This window comes from Ogataea haglerorum (genome assembly GCF_019207285.1).
Source record: "Ogataea haglerorum isolate 81-453-3 chromosome Unknown 81-453-3_NODE_16_length_219348_cov_95.707317, whole genome shotgun sequence".
NCBI classification, from domain to species: domain Eukaryota; kingdom Fungi; phylum Ascomycota; class Pichiomycetes; order Pichiales; family Pichiaceae; genus Ogataea; species Ogataea haglerorum.
Window position 1 is genome coordinate 66028 of NW_025065166.1, and position 17924 is coordinate 83951.

The 17924-nt window shown below is 55.4% G+C and overlaps 9 protein-coding genes across 9 annotated transcripts; 6 read left to right on the forward strand and 3 right to left on the reverse strand.

Annotated features, from left to right (window-relative positions):
• Positions 1 to 2: 2 nt before the first annotated feature.
• On the forward strand, positions 3 to 3572 carry KL911_004784 (uncharacterized protein; the record flags this gene model as incomplete). The annotated part of the gene is made up of 1 exon (XM_043200113.1): positions 3 to 3572. One exon carries the CDS (start codon positions 3 to 5, stop codon positions 3570 to 3572), a length of 3570 nt encoding a protein of 1189 aa, XP_043052404.1.
• Positions 3573 to 3584: 12 nt separating this feature from the next.
• KL911_004785 (uncharacterized protein) lies at positions 3585 to 5039 on the reverse strand (the record flags this gene model as incomplete). Its single annotated transcript, XM_043200114.1, has 1 exon — positions 3585 to 5039. One exon carries the CDS (start codon positions 5037 to 5039, stop codon positions 3585 to 3587), a length of 1455 nt encoding a protein of 484 aa, XP_043052405.1.
• Positions 5040 to 5443: 404 nt separating this feature from the next.
• On the forward strand, positions 5444 to 6900 carry KL911_004786 (uncharacterized protein; the record flags this gene model as incomplete). Its single annotated transcript, XM_043200115.1, has 2 exons — positions 5444 to 5469; positions 5529 to 6900. 2 exons carry the CDS (start codon positions 5444 to 5446, stop codon positions 6898 to 6900), a joined length of 1398 nt encoding a protein of 465 aa, XP_043052406.1.
• A 409-nt stretch (positions 6901 to 7309) lies between these two features.
• On the forward strand, positions 7310 to 8783 carry KL911_004787 (uncharacterized protein; the record flags this gene model as incomplete). The annotated part of the gene is made up of 2 exons (XM_043200116.1): positions 7310 to 7404; positions 7481 to 8783. The coding sequence occupies 2 exons, from the start codon at positions 7310 to 7312 to the stop codon at positions 8781 to 8783; spliced, it is 1398 nt and encodes a 465-aa protein (XP_043052407.1).
• Positions 8784 to 8788: 5 nt separating this feature from the next.
• KL911_004788 (uncharacterized protein) lies at positions 8789 to 12292 on the reverse strand (the record flags this gene model as incomplete). The annotated part of the gene is made up of 1 exon (XM_043200117.1): positions 8789 to 12292. One exon carries the CDS (start codon positions 12290 to 12292, stop codon positions 8789 to 8791), a length of 3504 nt encoding a protein of 1167 aa, XP_043052408.1.
• A 127-nt stretch (positions 12293 to 12419) lies between these two features.
• On the reverse strand, positions 12420 to 14129 carry KL911_004789 (uncharacterized protein; the record flags this gene model as incomplete). The annotated part of the gene is made up of 1 exon (XM_043200118.1): positions 12420 to 14129. The coding sequence occupies one exon, from the start codon at positions 14127 to 14129 to the stop codon at positions 12420 to 12422; it is 1710 nt and encodes a 569-aa protein (XP_043052409.1).
• A 63-nt stretch (positions 14130 to 14192) lies between these two features.
• Positions 14193 to 15176, forward strand: KL911_004790 (uncharacterized protein; the record flags this gene model as incomplete). Its single annotated transcript, XM_043200120.1, has 2 exons — positions 14193 to 14237; positions 14490 to 15176. The coding sequence occupies 2 exons, from the start codon at positions 14193 to 14195 to the stop codon at positions 15174 to 15176; spliced, it is 732 nt and encodes a 243-aa protein (XP_043052410.1).
• Positions 15177 to 15227: 51 nt separating this feature from the next.
• Positions 15228 to 16655, forward strand: KL911_004791 (uncharacterized protein; the record flags this gene model as incomplete). Its single annotated transcript, XM_043200121.1, has 1 exon — positions 15228 to 16655. One exon carries the CDS (start codon positions 15228 to 15230, stop codon positions 16653 to 16655), a length of 1428 nt encoding a protein of 475 aa, XP_043052411.1.
• A 111-nt stretch (positions 16656 to 16766) lies between these two features.
• Positions 16767 to 17843, forward strand: KL911_004792 (uncharacterized protein; the record flags this gene model as incomplete). The annotated part of the gene is made up of 1 exon (XM_043200122.1): positions 16767 to 17843. The coding sequence occupies one exon, from the start codon at positions 16767 to 16769 to the stop codon at positions 17841 to 17843; it is 1077 nt and encodes a 358-aa protein (XP_043052412.1).
• Positions 17844 to 17924: the final 81 nt, after the last annotated feature.

Sequence of the window (17924 nt, forward strand, 5' to 3'; positions counted from 1 at the left end):
TAATGCGCTTTTTTATCGAAGACCTTTTCACCCAAACCAGAGACACTGACCCGGATCTGCGGTTTATGGCCCTCAATGATCTCGAAAAGGAGATCGTGAGCAACCCAGATGCGTTTTCGAGCGAGAACCGGATTCAGTACGCCAAGATACTTCTCCACTGTCTTGACGACGAGTTTCCCGAGGTTCGCACACAGGCGTTGAAGTGCTTTGAGACGCTCACTCCGCGTCTTGGCGGCTACGTGGTATCTGTGGTGGCCGCCTTGAGCAAGAAGAAGCCCGAGAAAATCTCCATCACCTCCACCATCTACACCATGGCGATCCATAACGTTCTGAAGAATTTCGTTGCCAATGAGTCTGTGGCGCGCGACGTGGCGAACTGCGTGCTGGGCGAGGTGTTTGGCGTGGGGACCGCTGCGTTCTACACCACCATAGACTACATTGAGATCGTGACCGACCTCATTGAATATCTGGGCAATTACCTGACTACTGCCCAGCTGAACAACATAGCCGAGCTGCTGGCCAAGGCCTGCTACGGCGCGGACATAGTGATTGCAAAAAAGTCTGTTTTGGCCCTTGGACTGGTGGCTAGAAACTTCACCTCTGTCGACCAGCTGCAAAAGCTCGTTTCCCTGGTCAATGAAACCGCTACACACAAACAGCAGGACACCACACTGAAGGTGCTGAGCAATCTTGTGCGCTCAAACGCCAAGCTGATGGCCCAGATCGTCCAGCAGGTGCACCCGACTGTGCTCGACGGACTGTATCTGGATACTCTGGGCGAGCCCGACGACGACTTCGACGCCCAGCAGGAGACGGAGGAGACCCGTACCGAGGCGCTCGGATGCCTGGTGGCCATGTTCGAGTTTCTGCCGATGGAAGAGTACGTTTCTGGCTCGCTGGAACTGGCTGCGCGCTTTATTGGCTACAATCCGTATAAAGACGACGCAGAGGAGGAGCTGGAGGACGAGGACGAGTACGAACTTTCTGATCTTGACGACGACGACGACGACGAGGGGTCTGGGCTGTCGTGGAAGCTGCGTCGCGAATCGGCAAGACTCGTCAGTGTTATCCTCGAGAAACACCCGTTGGCTCTCACGACGGTTTTCCAATCGGTCTTCGAGCCTCTCTTGTGCCAGCTGCAGGACGACAACGGGGCTGTTGTTTCGGAGGCGCTACGCACGCTCACCAAAATCTTCCGCTTCAGTGTCCAGGACGGGCCGTACTACACGTTGAAATTCTTTAACTCTCTGAACGACTATGCGAGCGGCCGTCGGGGATCGGACGTCAGCATGCAGAGCGACGAGGACCCGTCCGTGTATCTGGGCAGCAAGAGTGCGCACATCTGCGAGTCGTTCAGCAAACTGCTTGTGGCCAAGAACTCGACGAAACTCTCGTTGCTGCACGACTTCTTTGTGGAGTTTTCGAATGCGACAGACGGCTGCGAGTCCGAATGGACGCCGGCTCTGATGAACAAGCTACTGGACTTGAGAGAATCCAGCATCACGTCTGAGGTGATCAAGTTTTATACTGCTGTTCTGAGAAAGTATTCTCTGGCAGACCTCGGAAGCAGCTCCCAGAGAATCATTGCCGATATTGTTGGCTGCGTGGCATCCTCGTCCAATCACGAGCTCGTGCTGGAGGCTCTGGGATTACTCACAGACGTGCTCGAGCACGAGCCGGGCGCACAGCTCCCGAGCGTCGAAACGGCACTTATAGAAAAAGCCTCCAACAAGAACTACTCGACCGAGATCCGGCAGAAAGCGCTCGTGTGTCTGTGCTCGCTGGTCACCAAATCGGAGGTTTCCGATTTGCAAACGGCGCTGAAAGTGTTTGTGGACACCATAACGATCGAATTCCTGGTGGCCGTGGATCTGCAGTGTATTGAGACTATAGTTTCTCGCATTTCGCAAAACCTCTCCAGCGACTGGTATCATCCAATCATTTTGCAGCTGGTGGAGTATCTCACGATTTCTGAGCTCCAGGCGCAGAGCTTGAACACGCTGGCCAGCCTGTCAGCCAACCTGGACGAGAAGGAGGGTCTCCTGGTTTTCGACCGCGTTGTTGCGGCCAGTGAAGCCGGCAAAATCGCTCCAGAAAATACTGTGCGCGTGTGCAAGATCTTGAGCGTGCTGGCTACCAAGATGGCCGTTCCGGACGTCGACCGACTCATCGGATTGCTCGTGCAGTTCTCTAGAGCCCCTAGCTTCGACCAGGACACACTGGCCGAGCTAACCAACGCCATACTGGGCCAAAAACCGGCCAAGCAGTTTATTGAGGTTGTGCTGCAGCACGGCACCCATAGCGACCCAAACGTGTCCAAGATCCTGGGTTTGGTGAGCGTGAGTGACAAGAACTTTGCCTCTATTGACGAGACGCTACGGAACCTGAACAACAGCGAAAACGTGCTGTTTTCGATCACGTTCCTGGACCAGGTGTCCAAATCCATGGATCTGGACGTTGGACTGGCGCCGTTTGTGCGCCATCTCAATGGGGACGACGAGATTAAGAACGCCGCCATCTCAGCGATCGCCACTATTGTCTCACGCAACCCAGACAAATATCTGGACGAGTTGACAAAGCAGCTTGAGTTGGGGGCCACGGTTCCCTTGCTGCAGGCACTAAAAACCGCTTTACAGAAAATCAATCTCGACACGGCGTCGTCCAGACATCTATTCGACATGCTACTCAAATCCGAGCTTGGAAAGAGCGACGCCGTGGAAGCAGCCGCCGGAATAGTAGCGCTTCTTGCAGTCCACGGCTCGCTGCTGCCGGACATGTGCTCCATTCTGTCGGCCGGCCCGTCACGGACACAAAAGCTGGTGCTGGGGTCCACCACCAAACACGTGCTTGTGGACCCATCGCTGGAGTCAGACTTGATCTTACTGTCCAGGTATCTTGAGCTTACGTCGGCCGAAGAGTACATTTTCAGTGCAGACCTGGAACTCAAGCAACTCGGGGTTTCTAATCTCATCTTCGCCCTGCACAAAAAGCCCCTGGTTGCTCTTCCGCTGGTCTCCAAGATCATGCCGCGCGTGCTGGAAACAGAGCTCGAGCAGAAGAAAGAGTACGTTGAGGTGGTCCGGATCGGTCCTTTCAAACACAAGCTGGACAACGGCCTGAACTACAGAAAGGGGCTGTACGAGATGGTGTACACGCTGCTGACCACTCTTGAGACCAGCCCGCAGTTTTTGGTGATCAGCCAGATCGACTGGAGCCTGGTTTTCGAGAGGTTTGTGGCCAGGGCGTTCAAGGACGACCCAACGGTCATTTTCATCTGTCTGCTGACGCTCATCAAGATTATCAACCTGAAACCGACGATTTTCGCTGGAAATCAGACGCTCGAAAATTTCGTCGCGGCATGTTCGAAGGTGCTGGACAAGAAACTCAAGGACGACGCTCCGAAGCAGGAGCTCGAGAAACGCAACGACACCGTGCGGGCCGTCCTCAGATGCTGCAAAAAAATCAACACCATGGTGGAGTCCGGCCAGCTGAAGCTGGACAGCTACTCGAGCTGGTCGAACTTTGTCAGCGCATTAAAAACCAAGTACCCTATCTTCGACGTTGATGAGTGACCATATATACGTTCAGTAGCCAAAACACTCCAGACCTTTGTCGAAACCCTGCTCCCATTCCCAGATAAAGTTGCTGTTTCCGCGTGAGGCAGCGTGCTGCTGCCGTCTGAGCGACTTCCACGCTGCTCTGCGGCCGATCCGGGAGTTGTCGAACTTCGCAAACTCCACGCTGTCGCCCCAGGCCGTCTCGAAACCTTCTCTGTACCGCCAGTGCTCGTACTTCTCGTTTGGATTCTGCCGGTTCCAGTACTCCTCGTGCGCCCTGAGGTTCTCGCCGAGCCGCCTGTTTTTCTCGTCCTCCGACGGAATCTGCGGCTCCGAGCTCCGCGACGGGATGCACCCGGCCTCCACCATCGGCCTGAACCCCCACTCGCCGCCCTCTCCGTGCTCAAACTTGAACGTCCAGAAATAGAAGCCAAAACCGGCACGTTCTCTGAACAGCCGTGCCTGCTCATTGCCAAAGCGACGCACACAGGCCTCTCTGTCGAAGCGTCCCTTGCACCACGACGAATTGTCCAGTACACACGAATACTCGCCTATCATAAAGTCTGCCGGACCAGAGAGATTGGTGAGCACCGAACCGGACAGGTCGTTGATGATCTGGTCCACCCCCTTATTTTTGTCCTCGTCGCTGAAACATCTGTACACATGGTGGTCGATAACGATCCCGGGATCTGTGCCGGGCTTGGTGTGGCCGTTCACAAACTTCACCCATTGGTCCGGCCACCAGCCGTCGCTGATGACAACGGGGATGTCGGGGTTGACAGAGCGGACGGCTCGGATGGCCTCGAAGTAATATTTTTTCTGGCCCATGGCCTCGTCAAAATCAGACTCGTTCACCACCTGCAGAGCACACACGTTTTCAAAGGAGGCCAGGTCGGAAGCTATGAACCTGACAATCGCAACGGCCTTGTCGACGGCCTTGGCACTGCCCCAGAACCCTGCCCTCTCAAAACGCTCTCCGGAGTGTCCTCCGGTGTTGGCTCCCTTCGGCAGAGCATGCAGATCCACAACGACGGAAATGTTGTGGTCGGCGGCCTTCCGGATGTACTGTTTGTAGATTGTCCAGGCGTTTTGGTAGACTGCACTCACAGAGTCGAACGACGTGCCGCTGTTGAATTGTCGAGGGTCGACTGCCCAGTAGCCGATTGGTAGCCGGACAGACTGCACGCCCTTGGCCTTGAGCCACTTCCAGTCGTTGTCCGTGCAGTAGCGGGTCCAATGGGCTTCAAAAAGCTTCCGTGTCTCCTCGACGCCCTTCTGCTGCACGTTCATCTTCACAGCGTCCAGTTCGTACTCGGTGTTGCCAAAGGGACTGTCGAAGATGTACTTCTCGAGCACAAACACGGAGCCGAAGTTCACGCCAAAGTTGTGACGGTATAGGTAAACTGTTCTGCGGTCTACTTGCGACGGGGCGGGGACCGCCGGGAGGTCCGACGAGAGCTTGTTCTTGAGCTTGTCAAACATACGGAAATTCTGTGTTTTATTGCTATATCGGTTTACCGGGGTGGAGCTTCCCCACGTGCTCGACGCTCACGTGATCCACCTCGTCGGAGCGGGCCGAGGCGGCGGCGGAGAGCAGCAGGGGCCGTTCTGGCGGCTGGCGTCCCGTGACGACGCGGAAGATCTTGACGGCAACGTCGCGGCTCTCCCAGAGCGGGTAGAAGATGATAAAGCACGCGGCCAGCACCAGCCAGATCATGATTACCACGATCCACGCGCGGAAAAAGTTCCTGCTGTAGATGTACTTCTGGCCGTACATTGGCATGGGGACAAGGAAGATCACGATGACGAAGAACGCCCACGACACGACCTGTGCGACCGTCGAGGATCTCTTCAGCTCCTTGGCGGAGTCCTTTTCGCCGACTTCCATGGCCTTTGCTTCCTGTACGGTAGCGTCGTCTCCGGCGACGAAGTTTGAGTCCAGCGTGCCGAAATCGTAGTCCTCTGCGGCAGGCCGAAGGTAGGAGATGGCCACAATGAAGATCAGCGAGCCAAAGAGCCCAACAAAGTTGCCGACCGCGCACGAGTACTGCTCGCCAAGCGTGTCTTTATTGACGGCTCCGTAGAACGACTTGGCCGAGGAGCACCAGCCGATGATGGCGATAACCGTGGCAAGCGGCGGGCCGACGACCACGCTCAGCGGCGTCATCTTTTTCCAGAACAAGGTGAGCACAAACGCGAACACGCCGGGCCCCAGCGCAATGCCGATAAATGTGATGATCCACGAGATGGTGATCCCGATGTAGTTGAACAGCACCGTGAGCGCGCCCATGGCGATGGCAAAGACCGTCACACACAGGTGCGACACCCTGATCAGCTGTTTTCCGGACGCGGCCGGGTTGATGTAGGCTCTGTATACGTCGTAGGTGACGACGGACGAGAAGCCGATCAGCTCGGCGCTGGTGGCAGACGTGGCTGCGAGCCACACCATCAGCATGCCGGCAGCGGCTCCGGACCGGCCCAGGATCTGGTACATGCCGTACAGCATCGGGATGCCCTCGCTGACGAGCTCGGCCGGGATTGGGTCAGGGTACGTTGGCGAGGAGGTGTCGTGCATCAGCGCGAGCGCAGACAGGGCTGTGCACGAGGAGAGCGCGAGCGGGATGATCAGCCAGCACAGGCCGCCGAAAAAGTAGCCCCACATGCTGCTGCGCGGCGACGCGGCGAGCGCCTTCTGGCTGTAGCTGGGGTCGGTGAAGACGGTGGAAAAGCCGCCCACGACGATGTTCCAGCCGTTGAACAGCGCCGTCTTGTTCGTCCACGTCAGATAGCTGCCCTTGTACCCGGCAGAAGGGTTGGTTCTCGCCGTCTCCTGGAGCAGCTCGTACATCTTGTCGATGGAGCCGATCTTGCTGCTGTGGGCGTACGTGGTGAACAGCGTGACGGCGATCACCACGTAGATGATCACCGTGTGTATCCAGTCCGACAGAAACGTCGATTTCAGTCCGCCTGTCACGGTGTACGCCCAGACACCGAGCGGGAGCAGCATGGCAGCTGCAACCACGTGCATGCCGGTGATCACGCTGAAGGCCTGGCACCCGCCGAGCAGCAGCATCGCCGAGATGATCACGTTGGTACCCATGCCGTAGAACAGACACACCCAGTGAGCCGCGCGTCCGAAACGCGCCCGCACAATCTCCAGCACCGTGTGTGCTCCCGGGGCCTTGCGCTTTATTTCCAGGGCAACCACAGAAAAAAAAGTTATCTGGATGGTGAACGCAAACGCGTACCACGCACCAGGGATGCCGTACTGATAGGTCATGCCAGAGCTAGTGAGTACGGTGCCTCGGCCAGGTCCAGGACGATACGACGGCCGAGGCGATAAGGCCGGTCTTGACGTTTCTGGAGGCAGTGGTGAAGTGCTCCGAGTCCTGCACCTCGCCGGCGTATTTTTCCAGTGCCTTGGTGATGCCGATCATGAGGGCGGCGAAAACGGCTCCCAGAGCCAGAATGTAGCAGTATCCGTAAGCCTGTTCGAGAATTGGTTGAACCATTGTAGTTTTCGAGGCACAGAGGGGCCCAATTGGGACTCTTATATAGCATCGCTGAGACGTTGGTGGCAGAGAGTAGAGCCCATCTTTTGCTCTGCCGTTCTGCCTCTGTTATCTCTCGTGCCCGCCCGCTAATCAATTCCGATCTTTCGCGAGCGGGCTATCTGAAGAGCGGATCGAGTTTCGCTGTTGTTCAGCCTTATCGATTTCCGGTTGCGGTAATTTTTTCGTATCAGATGAAGCATGATTGCTCCTGCATTGTACGCTCTGCGGCGCGAACACGGCGAGACGAGCGGCGGCTCGAGCGGCGAGACTGTGCGCCGTATAATGCGGCGACCGTCTTTGCGCAGCCTGGCAGTCGCGTGCTGCCAGAATTAAATAGCTATCTCTGCCACTGTAGCCAGGCATGAGTAGCAAATACGGTAACCTAGTGGAAACTCTCGTCACCATCGACCTGGAACGGCCAGCCTGGGAGCAGGAGGGCATGCACAACAGATGGCATCCCGACATCCCCTGCTACAAGAAAATCAAACAGAACAGGGCGTACAAAATCGAATGCTACGACTGGACAGGAGGCCAGATCGGGAACAACGACTCTGCGGACGACATCAAGTATTGCGACCTTACGAAAATCCACTATCTGTCTGGCCCGTTTGAGGTGGAAGACGCTGAGAAGGGCGACGTTCTGGTGGTGGAAATCCAGGACGTCCAGCCTCTCGAAAGACAGCCATGGGGATACTGCGGAATCTTCGCCAAGGAGAACGGAGGCGGGTTTCTGGACAAGCACTATCCCAAAGCTGCCAAGGCGGTGTTCGACTTCGAGGGCATCCACTGCTCCTCAAGACACATCGCCGGCGTCCGGTTTGCCGGCCTTGTCCATCCAGGAATCATTGGAACCGCTCCGAGCCACGAGATCCTCGCAGAGTGGACCAGGAGAGAGACAGAACTCGTGGAGTCCAACCCGGACGCCGACTTCGTGATGGCCAACCTGCCAACGGGACACGGTGCCTATGCGGGAGCTTGCGCCTCGGAACTGCAGTCCAAACTTGCATGCGGGGGAAGAACTATCCCTGGCCGTCCTGAAAACGGTGGCAACTGCGATATCAAGAACCTGTCGCGCGGGTCTAAGGTGTACCTGCCAGTTAACGTCGACGGAGCCAAGCTGAGTGTCGGAGACTTGCATTTCTCCCAAGGAGACGGCGAAATTTCGTTTTGCGGAGCGATCGAGATGTGCGGCTCCATCACGCTGAAATGCTCTGTTCTTAAAAAGGGCATGTTCAAGCTCAACATGAAAAGTCCGATGTACCTGCCTGGCCCGGTCGAGAACCACTACGGCCCGGGCAGATACCTCACGTTCGAAGGCTTTTCTGTCGACGAGGACGGCAAGCAGCTGTGTCTGGACACGACGGTGGCGTACAGACAGACGTGTCTTAGAGCAATCGAGTATCTCAGAAGATACGGCTACAACGACTATCAGGTCTATCTGCTGCTGTCCTGTGCACCAATCCAGGGCCACATTGCGGGAATCGTCGACGTGCCAAACTCGTGCACCACCATTGGCCTGCCCATGGATATTTTCGTGTTTGATATTTCTCCAGAAAAAGATGTCGTCAGACGCGATCTTGGAAACTGCGCTTTTGCCAAAGACGACCTCGAAAAGGGTTTTCCGTTGTGCGACGAGCTGCCAAACTTCCTCCTGGACAGTATCACTAAATAGCTCTTCTATCGATCGAACGTCAAGTACCAGTATGATCCTGCCCAATAACCGCCGCTTCGCTCGACCACCGCCTTTTTCGCAACCAGCCAGTCGAGAACCAGCTTCAGCTCGAACGGCTCGTACAAAGGACTAAACCGCAGACACAGCAGACGGAACGTCACGCCGGGCCTGAAAACTATGCATCGCAAAAGCGAGCACACCGTCTTGTACCAGATTTCCACGTTGAGATCCCCGTTGAGGTCGATCCAGAGACGCGAGCACGGCGACCCGCTTGGCGGAGCCACCGCCTTCAGATCTATCGCCGTGTGCATGTCGTGCAAAATAAAGTCGCTCTCGAGCTTCGTCTTGTCCTGGCTCTTGGTGGAGTAGTTGTCGATTAGCATGGGCGGGCTCTGGTCGATTCTCGTAACCTTGATTTCCGCCTGGGCCATCATATTGATCAAGGGAGCAAAACAGCTATCTGGAGACAGCGGAGACAGAATGACTCCCTTGTTGTTCAGGGTGGCCGTTTCCATCATCTCCACAAACCCGGCACATTGGTCGAAAAAGGCCCGTGTGAACTTCCAGTCAATCAGAAACATGATCTTCTCGGTCAGCGTGAACTTGATCGGCGAGTCCTCGCCCAAATAGGCAATCACCTTGTCATCCTCCAACTCCGCCAGAGCCTTTGCATAGACATCCTTTTCCGTAGAAGAAAACACCTTTTTGGCCTCCGTAGACGAGAACTTGTCTGGTCCCGTCGCAAACAGGGCCTTGAGCTTGGTCTTTGCTTCCTCAACGCCGCTCGGCTCACGACTCGGCTCCTCAGAAACTAGCGGATACGCGAACATGGCCCGAGCACACTGCTCCTCGCGCTCTATGATAGAAGTGCCTTCTTTGAAAACATCGAGTCCACGCAGATCAGTATCGGGCCGCCACCGTTGCTCCTTGAAGTTTTCCTGGTAGTTGCGGTAAAGAACCACATCGTGAGTATTTTCAAACGAGTCTGCATCCACAGACTTCCAGAGAGAAATCATCCGGCTCAGATCGTAGTCCAGCAGCTCGTCCTCGCCAATATCACCGTTCGTGATGGCTGACATCAAAATTCTCTCCCACGTCTTCCTGGACAGCTGTAAAGCCCTAATTCCAACCATTCGTTTGTGGCGAGGCCACTGTCGTCTCAAAACCTCCGAAGTGTACCTGTCCTGGAACAGAGCAGAAACCTTGGTCCAATCGATGGTGTTGGCCGGCGACAGCGATTGCGAGATGATGATTGCACGGATCAGCAGCATGACGTCCTTGCTGCTCAGACGGGTGTTGTTCCGGGCACGTTTCGTTGGCGCCGTCGAGGACGACTGCGTCTTCTGACGTGTGGAGACTTTCTTCCTCTTTCTCGATTCCATCAGCGGAGCAAGCAGGTCCTCGTCGTTGGAGGCACGCGGCCGCTTTTTCTTAGAGTCAGGTGGCCTTTCTGCCGCGCGGAGACGCGCCTCCACTCTTTTTGCGGTGTCAAGACCTTTTTTCTGGTTTGATTTGCGAAGCTGCGACAAGAGCTGAGACGGCATTTCGAAAAAGTGCGAATCGTTGGCCTTGAATACGGGCAGCGTAGGAGCCGAGCTCAGCCGAGGGTTGACCGACGCGGATTTGGAGCTGACGGAATGGGCGATGGCGTCGAGGTCGTCCTGCGACGGCTTGTTTGCCACGGAACAGAGGACTGTGTGCGTGAAGGAGCGAATGGAGCTCCGCACCTCTTTTACCGTGATCAAATTCTGTCTTTGCAGCACGGCGGCGTCTTTCTTGACAGTCCGGCGGTCAACAAGATAGTTCACGTTCAGAGCGTCAGACAATTTTTTCGTGAGCTCCATGTTGAGAGCAATGCATCTGCTCTCGTCGATAATCTGGAGCAGTACAGAACGTCGCCTGCTGGGGCCGAAATCAATATCGGCATCCAGAGCCTTGGGGATGTGCTCCTCCACCTTTGGCACAAATTTTGCAGGACTCTCAACACGGCCCTTATACTCGTCAAAGTGTCCTCCTCTAACCAGCTTTGGCTGGCCAATACGCTGTATTTTCTTCGATACAGCAATCTTCAGCGTCTCGCCAATAACCAGCTGCTTTATCTTGCTCTGTTTGGAAACGAGACTCTTCAAAACGGGCCCGGAGTAGCCAAACCAGCAAAATTTGAACGATTTGTCTGGGAAGAAAACGAGCGAAACACGTTTTGGGAACGGGTCAATGTAGTGGCCAGCGCTTATCTCTGCTATGGTCTGCGTATTCTCCTCTGTTTTTGCAAACTCCAGCGGCGCTTCGTCAACTTGCTGGCCCTGTCTTTTCAGGTACTCAGACTGGATCATGTGGCAATAGTAGCGGGCCTTGCCCTCGTGATGCAGATAGCGTATCACGGCATTCGGTTCAGGAACAGGATTGTCAAAAACGTAGGAGCCAATGTAGTTGCTAAACGACTTCACAGAGAGGCTTCCAGTGATGCATGTGTTGAGTTTCTTGGTGGAAATGCCTGGGCTGCTCTTCACAGTGTCGAAAATCTGGTTTTGCAGAGGAAAGAACGGGTTGTATGTGGGGGTGTCGTCCGTGCTGCTTTCAAAAACCGTGCCAAAAAGCTCGTCCTGGTCCTCCTCGCGATCTTGGCCCAGCGACGCCAGCTCAGACTTCAGCTCCTGGCGTGCAGCCTGTGTTTGTGGAAGCTCTTTGAGAAACTGCAGCCCCACGAACTTGCGTCCCGACGACTCGTGCTCGACGTTTATCTTACAAGCATAGCCCAGCACCACCAGGTTGCGGATCGCCTTGGCCAGCATACGGCGTTCTTTCTTCGAGGTCAGACGCAGCTCCCGTGCCAGGTCGGACGGAACACGAACACCGTTCGGGGCTTCCTGCAGAGACTTCATCACAACGCCCATGAGCTCGAAGCTGGTCCGCAGATTTGCAAATGAAAACTGCTTCTCGTACTTGGTGCTCACAATGACGTACGAGTTGGCAGAGTCGATGACTGCAGGAAACTTCTTCACCACGCCAAGGTCTTCCAGAGTCTGCAGTCGGGACGTCAGACTGCGCCGGTCCTGGCCAGACTGCCTAATGAGCTCCATGGACGTGATGCCGGCTTCCTTGGCCTTCGTAATGTAGCGCAATAATTCGTACGGAAAATAGCCCAGGTTGTTATTTTCTTTCTTGACCCCTAGCAAAAACAAAGACTGTCTGTCATCCGTGACGCCGATACGCAGCTTGTCCTCGCCATACTCGTCCACAAGGTCCACAAGACTCGTGCTCTTGTCAACCGTCTCTGTTTGGTAGGTTGTCTTGCCGCTCTTCTCCTTGCTGGTGGACGTGACAATGTACACCAGCAGGTCGTTCTCCTGCACGAGCCAGCTCCAGACAAGGGTCTTCTCAAACGCCCCAAACCGCGGGAACTTGCCCTTGATCTCCTCCCAGACCTCGGCAACGCTCAATCCCGTCTCTTCCACACAGAGACGGTCCAAAACGTCGTCCACAACCTTATCTGGGGAAGTGACAGACATGTAAATAAAAAAATATTTATTTGTGCATCTACCATTTATTGCTATCGGAAGAACAGTCGCCATTAATTATGACCGTTAATTCAGCGGACGCAGTGCCTGCCTGCCAGCTCGTCTAGCGCATTATCTACTAGAAACTGCCAGATTTGTTCAGCCAGTATTCCCGTCGAGCTGCCTTGTCCAGCTTCGACGTGCTGTGCTTTTCCTGTTCGCTGTCGCTCGCAGCGCTGTTCGAGGAAACTTCGCTTTCCCCGTCGTTCAGCCCCATCAGCTTGTCGACATCCTTCTTCTCCTCCGGCTGCTTGCTCTGGGATTTCTCGTATAACTGCTCCAGATGCTTCTCGTACTCAGACTCCGAGTCCGAGTCAGATATCATCGTGTACTGCTCGCTCGGCAGGGGCGGCAGCGACGCCGCGCGACTGGACTCTCCGCTCACAAACGCAAGTGCCTCGTTCTGCACAAGCTCACGGGCGTCCTCAAAATCTCTCTGTTTTCCCTTGTACTTGATAATGTCTCCCAGAACAGACTGTCCCAGTCTTTCTTTGTATGTGGCCTGGTTCATCTCGTAGCACTTGTTCACCAGAAGCTCAAAAGCTCCCCCGAACGCACGCTTGATATCCCGCAGATTGAAGGTGCCGCGCGAGATGTTGTTGCCCGGATCGTGCGGGTCCTGGATAGCCAAAGTGAACGGGTTTCTATTCTGAAATGCTGGGTTCGAGTCCTTCGGAACGTAGTACGGGTCTCCGTCCTCATCAAACGCGATCGCTGTGTTGTCGTAGCCGAAATTGTAGCCGTACAACTCGAAGAACTCGATAAGAAGCACACCCAGATTTTCAAGCGGGTCTATAGATTTGGTGGCCACCCTCGGATGCAGTTTCAGAAAAGACCTCACCAGACATATCGTCGCAAAGCCACCAAGACCGCCAGTGTGCACAACGTTCAGTTTCCGCACAGATAAAAACTGTTTCACGATCAGCACGAGCTCGCGCAGACCGGGAGTGTCTTTGAGCCATGAAATGATGAGTTCTGCCGCTCTGATGCCGTTGGTCCGCTCAAAGGAGATGTCAATGTGGATCTTCGTGGCAGGGTCCACAAACTTGATGATGGGCACCTTCGCCTTGGCAATGGCCTCCACATTCACTCCCAGCTTGTGGTTTCGTATGTACGACGAGAGCTGGTACAGAGACGATCGGTTGTCGTACTTGTTGTTGCGGGCCTTGGAGACCACCACCATGTCGATATCGGAGCCAGGAAGATACAGGTCAGTGGCAAAAGACCCGAAACAGTGCACCTCCGCGTCGGGCCACATTCCCGTGATGCAGTCTCGGAGTTTTCCCACGGTGTTATTACGGGCCTTGATTTCCTCCGCGGACGGAGAAATGTACTTGATGAAATCCTTGATCTCCATTGTCAGCCAGTCGCTGATCTCTATTTGTCGCGAGTGGTCATTATTGCGGATCCACGGATATTTGGGATTGAAATTCCCGGCCTTGTACTCGGCCGACTTTGTATGGTACACGGTTTCGTCATTGCTCAGGTACTCGTTCTCGCTATCGGAGATTTTCGGCGACCCCTGCTGGTCGAACTCCTCGTTTTCGTCTCCTGACGACGTCTCAAATCCGATGAAGTCCTGGTTCTCCAGCACGGCATCTCCAGGAGCAGAGTCTGCTGAGTTTTCTTGTTTGAGCGGTTTCTGTTTTTTGGCTGGAGGCTCCTCGTTTTCGCTATCGCTGGGCGACGATACCATTACCAAATCGTCGCCGGCGTCGTCTAGCTTCTCGTACGAGTTTTCGGCCCGCACAAAGAGCGCTTTCGAAGGCCCCAGTTTTCGCTTGGACATGTATCTAAATTTTTTTTTTTTTTTTGAGAAAAAATATGGGGGCTACGACTCCCTAGAGGAGCGATGAGCAGAGCCGCACGGGCGAATGCGCCTGGAGCTGAGCGCCTAGTCACTGGGCGGCACAGTAAACGCCATTGCAAAGAGGAGTCGGCACTTCTATTGCCAAAATCCGCAAAACGTCTCATCCATCCAGCCCATTTGGGACTGCTAGATAATTAGTTTGTATTTTCCATAAATTATTTTTTATTTCAGTGGCAAACATGGCGGACAGATACTCGTTTTCGTTGACCACGTTTTCGCCAAGGTAAGTTGCACCGGCCGGAACACTAACACTTCAGCGGAAAGCTAAAGCAAATTGAGCACGCCCTGGCGGCAGTCAAGCAGGGAGTCACGTCTCTAGGCATCAAGGCCACGAACGGCATTGTGCTGGCCACAGAGCGCAAATCGACGTCTGTGCTGGTCCAGGCGGACTTTGTCGACAAGATCGTGCAAGTCACGCCGGACATCGGCATGACGTACGCGGGAATGGGTCCCGATTTCAGAGTTCTCACAGACAAGTCCAGAAAAGTGTCGCACACAAACTACAAGAGAGTATACAACGAATACCCACCGACCAAGATCCTGGTGTCTGAGGTGGCGAAGGTCATGCAGGACGCGACCCAGAGCGCTGGAGTGCGTCCCTACGGCGTCTCGCTGCTGCTGGGGGGCTACGACGACAACAGCGGGTTCATGCTGTACCAGGTGGATCCGTCGGGGTCGTACTTCCCGTGGAAGGCCACGGCCATTGGCAAGGGCTCGAACGCGGCCAAGACGTTTCTGGAGAAACGGTGGAACGAGGAGCTGGAGCTCGAGGACGCCATCCACATTGCGCTGCTGACACTCAAGGAGAGCATCGAGGGCGAGATGAACGGCGACACCGTCGAGATCGCCGTGATCGGCGCGGAGAACGACGACCAGCTCGGTTTCCGGGGCGCCGCCGGAGTGCACGGCCCCAGATTCAGAAAGCTGTCGCCAAAGGAGATCAACGATAGATTGGAAACTCTGTAGTGAAAAATGTGTGGCCAGTAATTTTCGAGCTTTATTTTTATTTTCTTTGTGATGTCGAGATACGCCCAAGCGTTTATAGATTTTGTCAACGCGTCGCCAACTCCGTACCACGTGGTCGACACTGTGAAGAAGAAGCTCCAGCAGGCCGGCTTTGAGGAGCTGTCTGAGCGCAACAATTGGGACAGAACAATCGAGAGGGGATCTAAGTACTATGTGACCAGAAACGGCTCCTCAATTATTGCCTTTACGGTGGGAGGCGCATACCAGCCCGGAAACGGTGTTTCCATCGTTGGGGGGCACACGGACTCGCCAGTTCTGCGCATCAAGCCGATTTCCGACCAGAGAAAAGAGGGCTACATCCAAGTCGGCGTTGAAACGTACGGCGGAGGAATTTGGCACACCTGGTTCGACAGAGACCTGAGCGTGGCAGGCCGCGTTTTTGTGAACGAGAACGGCAAGTACGTGCCGAAGCTGGTCAAGATCCGCAAGCCGATCTTGAGAATACCCACTCTCGCTATCCATCTCACCAAGGAGAGATACACCAAGTTCGAGTTCAACAAGGAGACACAGTTCAAGCCGATCGCGGGCCAGTGCCAGGAACAACCCAAGGACGAGGCTGGCTGTTGCGGAGGCGAGCCGCTCAGCGAGGACGAATACCAGTCGCTAAAGAGCGTCGTCCAGAGACACAGCAAGGAGCTGCTCGATCTAATTGCGGCAGAGCTGTCTGTGGACGTGGCGCAGATCGAGGACTTTGAGCTGATACTCTACGACACGCAGCAGTCGACGATCGGCGGTCTCAACGACGAGTTCATCTTCAGCCCGCGGCTCGATAACCAGGTCACGTGCTACTGTGCTGCCCAGGGGCTCATCAACTCTGTCGAGGGTCTGGGTAGCCAGGAGGGAATTCAGATGATCTCGCTGTTCGACCACGAGGAGATCGGCTCGTTGTCGGCCCAGGGCGCCGACTCGTCGTTCTTGCCCAACGTCCTGGAGAGGCTGACGCGACTGACGGGCCTGACAGGCGACAAGAACGACCACTCGTCGTGTTTCCTGGAGACGATGGCGAAGTCGTTCATTCTGTCCTCGGACATGGCCCACGGCGTGCACCCTAACTACACAGAGAACTACGAGAGTCTCAACAAGCCGCAGCTCAACAGGGGCCCGGTGATCAAGATCAACGCCAACCAGCGGTATGTCACGAACTCGCCGGGAATTGTGCTGCTGAAGAAGGTTGCCGACCTCGCGAAGGTGCCGCTGCAGCTGTTTGTCGTGAGAAATGACTCTCCGTGCGGATCGACGATCGGCCCGATGGTGAGTGCCAAGCTTGGAGTGCGCACGCTCGACCTCGGCAATCCGCAGCTGAGTATGCATTCGATCCGTGAGACGTGCGGCTCGCACGACATCGCGAAGCTCGTGCTTCTGTTTGAGAGCTTTTTCGAGCACTTCTACCACCTCGAGCAGAGAATAGAGGTGAACTAAGTAGAGAGAATAAGGCAGGACGGACCGGAAACTTGTAATTTTTTTCTGGCGGAAACAGGCGAGTAATCTCAGGTGTCCAATATTTCCGGTTTAGCCTCTGTTTCAAATATTATGAAAACCAGTGTACTTGTTGTGCAGCTGGCGTGGGCGGCGCTGTGTTTGGCGAAAAACACGTTTCCGGCACTCATCGCGTCCAGCAAGCTGATACCCGGCCTCAGGCCGGCGCTGCCCCACAGCGAGCAGCTGCCGTTTGATCTGGGCGAGGCCACGTCTACCATCTACCGCGTGCTGGAACAGTGCACGTCGGACGCCTACATACTGATCAACCTGCCCGGACTGCGCGTAGACGACTTCCAGCACTTTGAGCGGTTCAGACACCTGCGGGAACAGCTGTCGCAGGCCAGCACGGTGGTGACCTTTCCGAATGTGCTTGTGGACGACGAGAGACTGGCAATGGACGATTTTGTGCGGTATCTGCGCATCCACTGCAACACCATCACCTACGACGTGCTGCACGAAGACGCGGCCGAGGTGCCGAAGTACCTGGACACCCGGGCCCGGACGATCCACGTCCAGCTGGGCGGTCTGACCGACGAGATGGGCGAGACCGAGCGCCTGGAAAAACTCGACGAGTACAACGAGCTGCTGCGCGAGATCATGCGCAAGCTGCCCACGCCGCGGCACACCATCCTCCTTGCGACCAACACAGCTATTCCGTACGAGGAAAAGGAGTACAAGGTGATCTATCCCGAAGACGTTCCCGAGGACCCTAAGGACCTGACTGTGAGGGATAGACGTCTTGCAAAAACCGCCTCGAACATGATTTTCCCGGACATCACCGTCTTCGACAAGACGCGGTACCTGGAGATCGAGCGCAACAACCACGGCGAGCGCGGCGACTACGGCTCGCATCCCGACGGGCTTTGGGCCAAAGACGCCTTGGAGGAGGACGACACGTGGCTGGCCAAGAAGACCAAGACGATCAAGAAGGAGAAGTCGCTCTACCGCTTCAGCGAGGACCAGAGCGAGTCGCCTGCGGTGTTCGACCGCGAGTTTCTGATCGACAACGGGCCGGTGATCGTCGGGGGGCTGTTTGCGGTGGCGACGCTGTTTGCGCTGGACATTCTGCGCGGCATAGTGCGCCAGGTGGCGGGGCTGGTCCGGGGGAAGAAACTAAAGAGGGAGTGACGGGAGAAAATACATAGGAATTTTAGTGAATGGGCAGGAAAAATAAAATAAATAAATATTCGCACTAGATCTTGTTTTTCC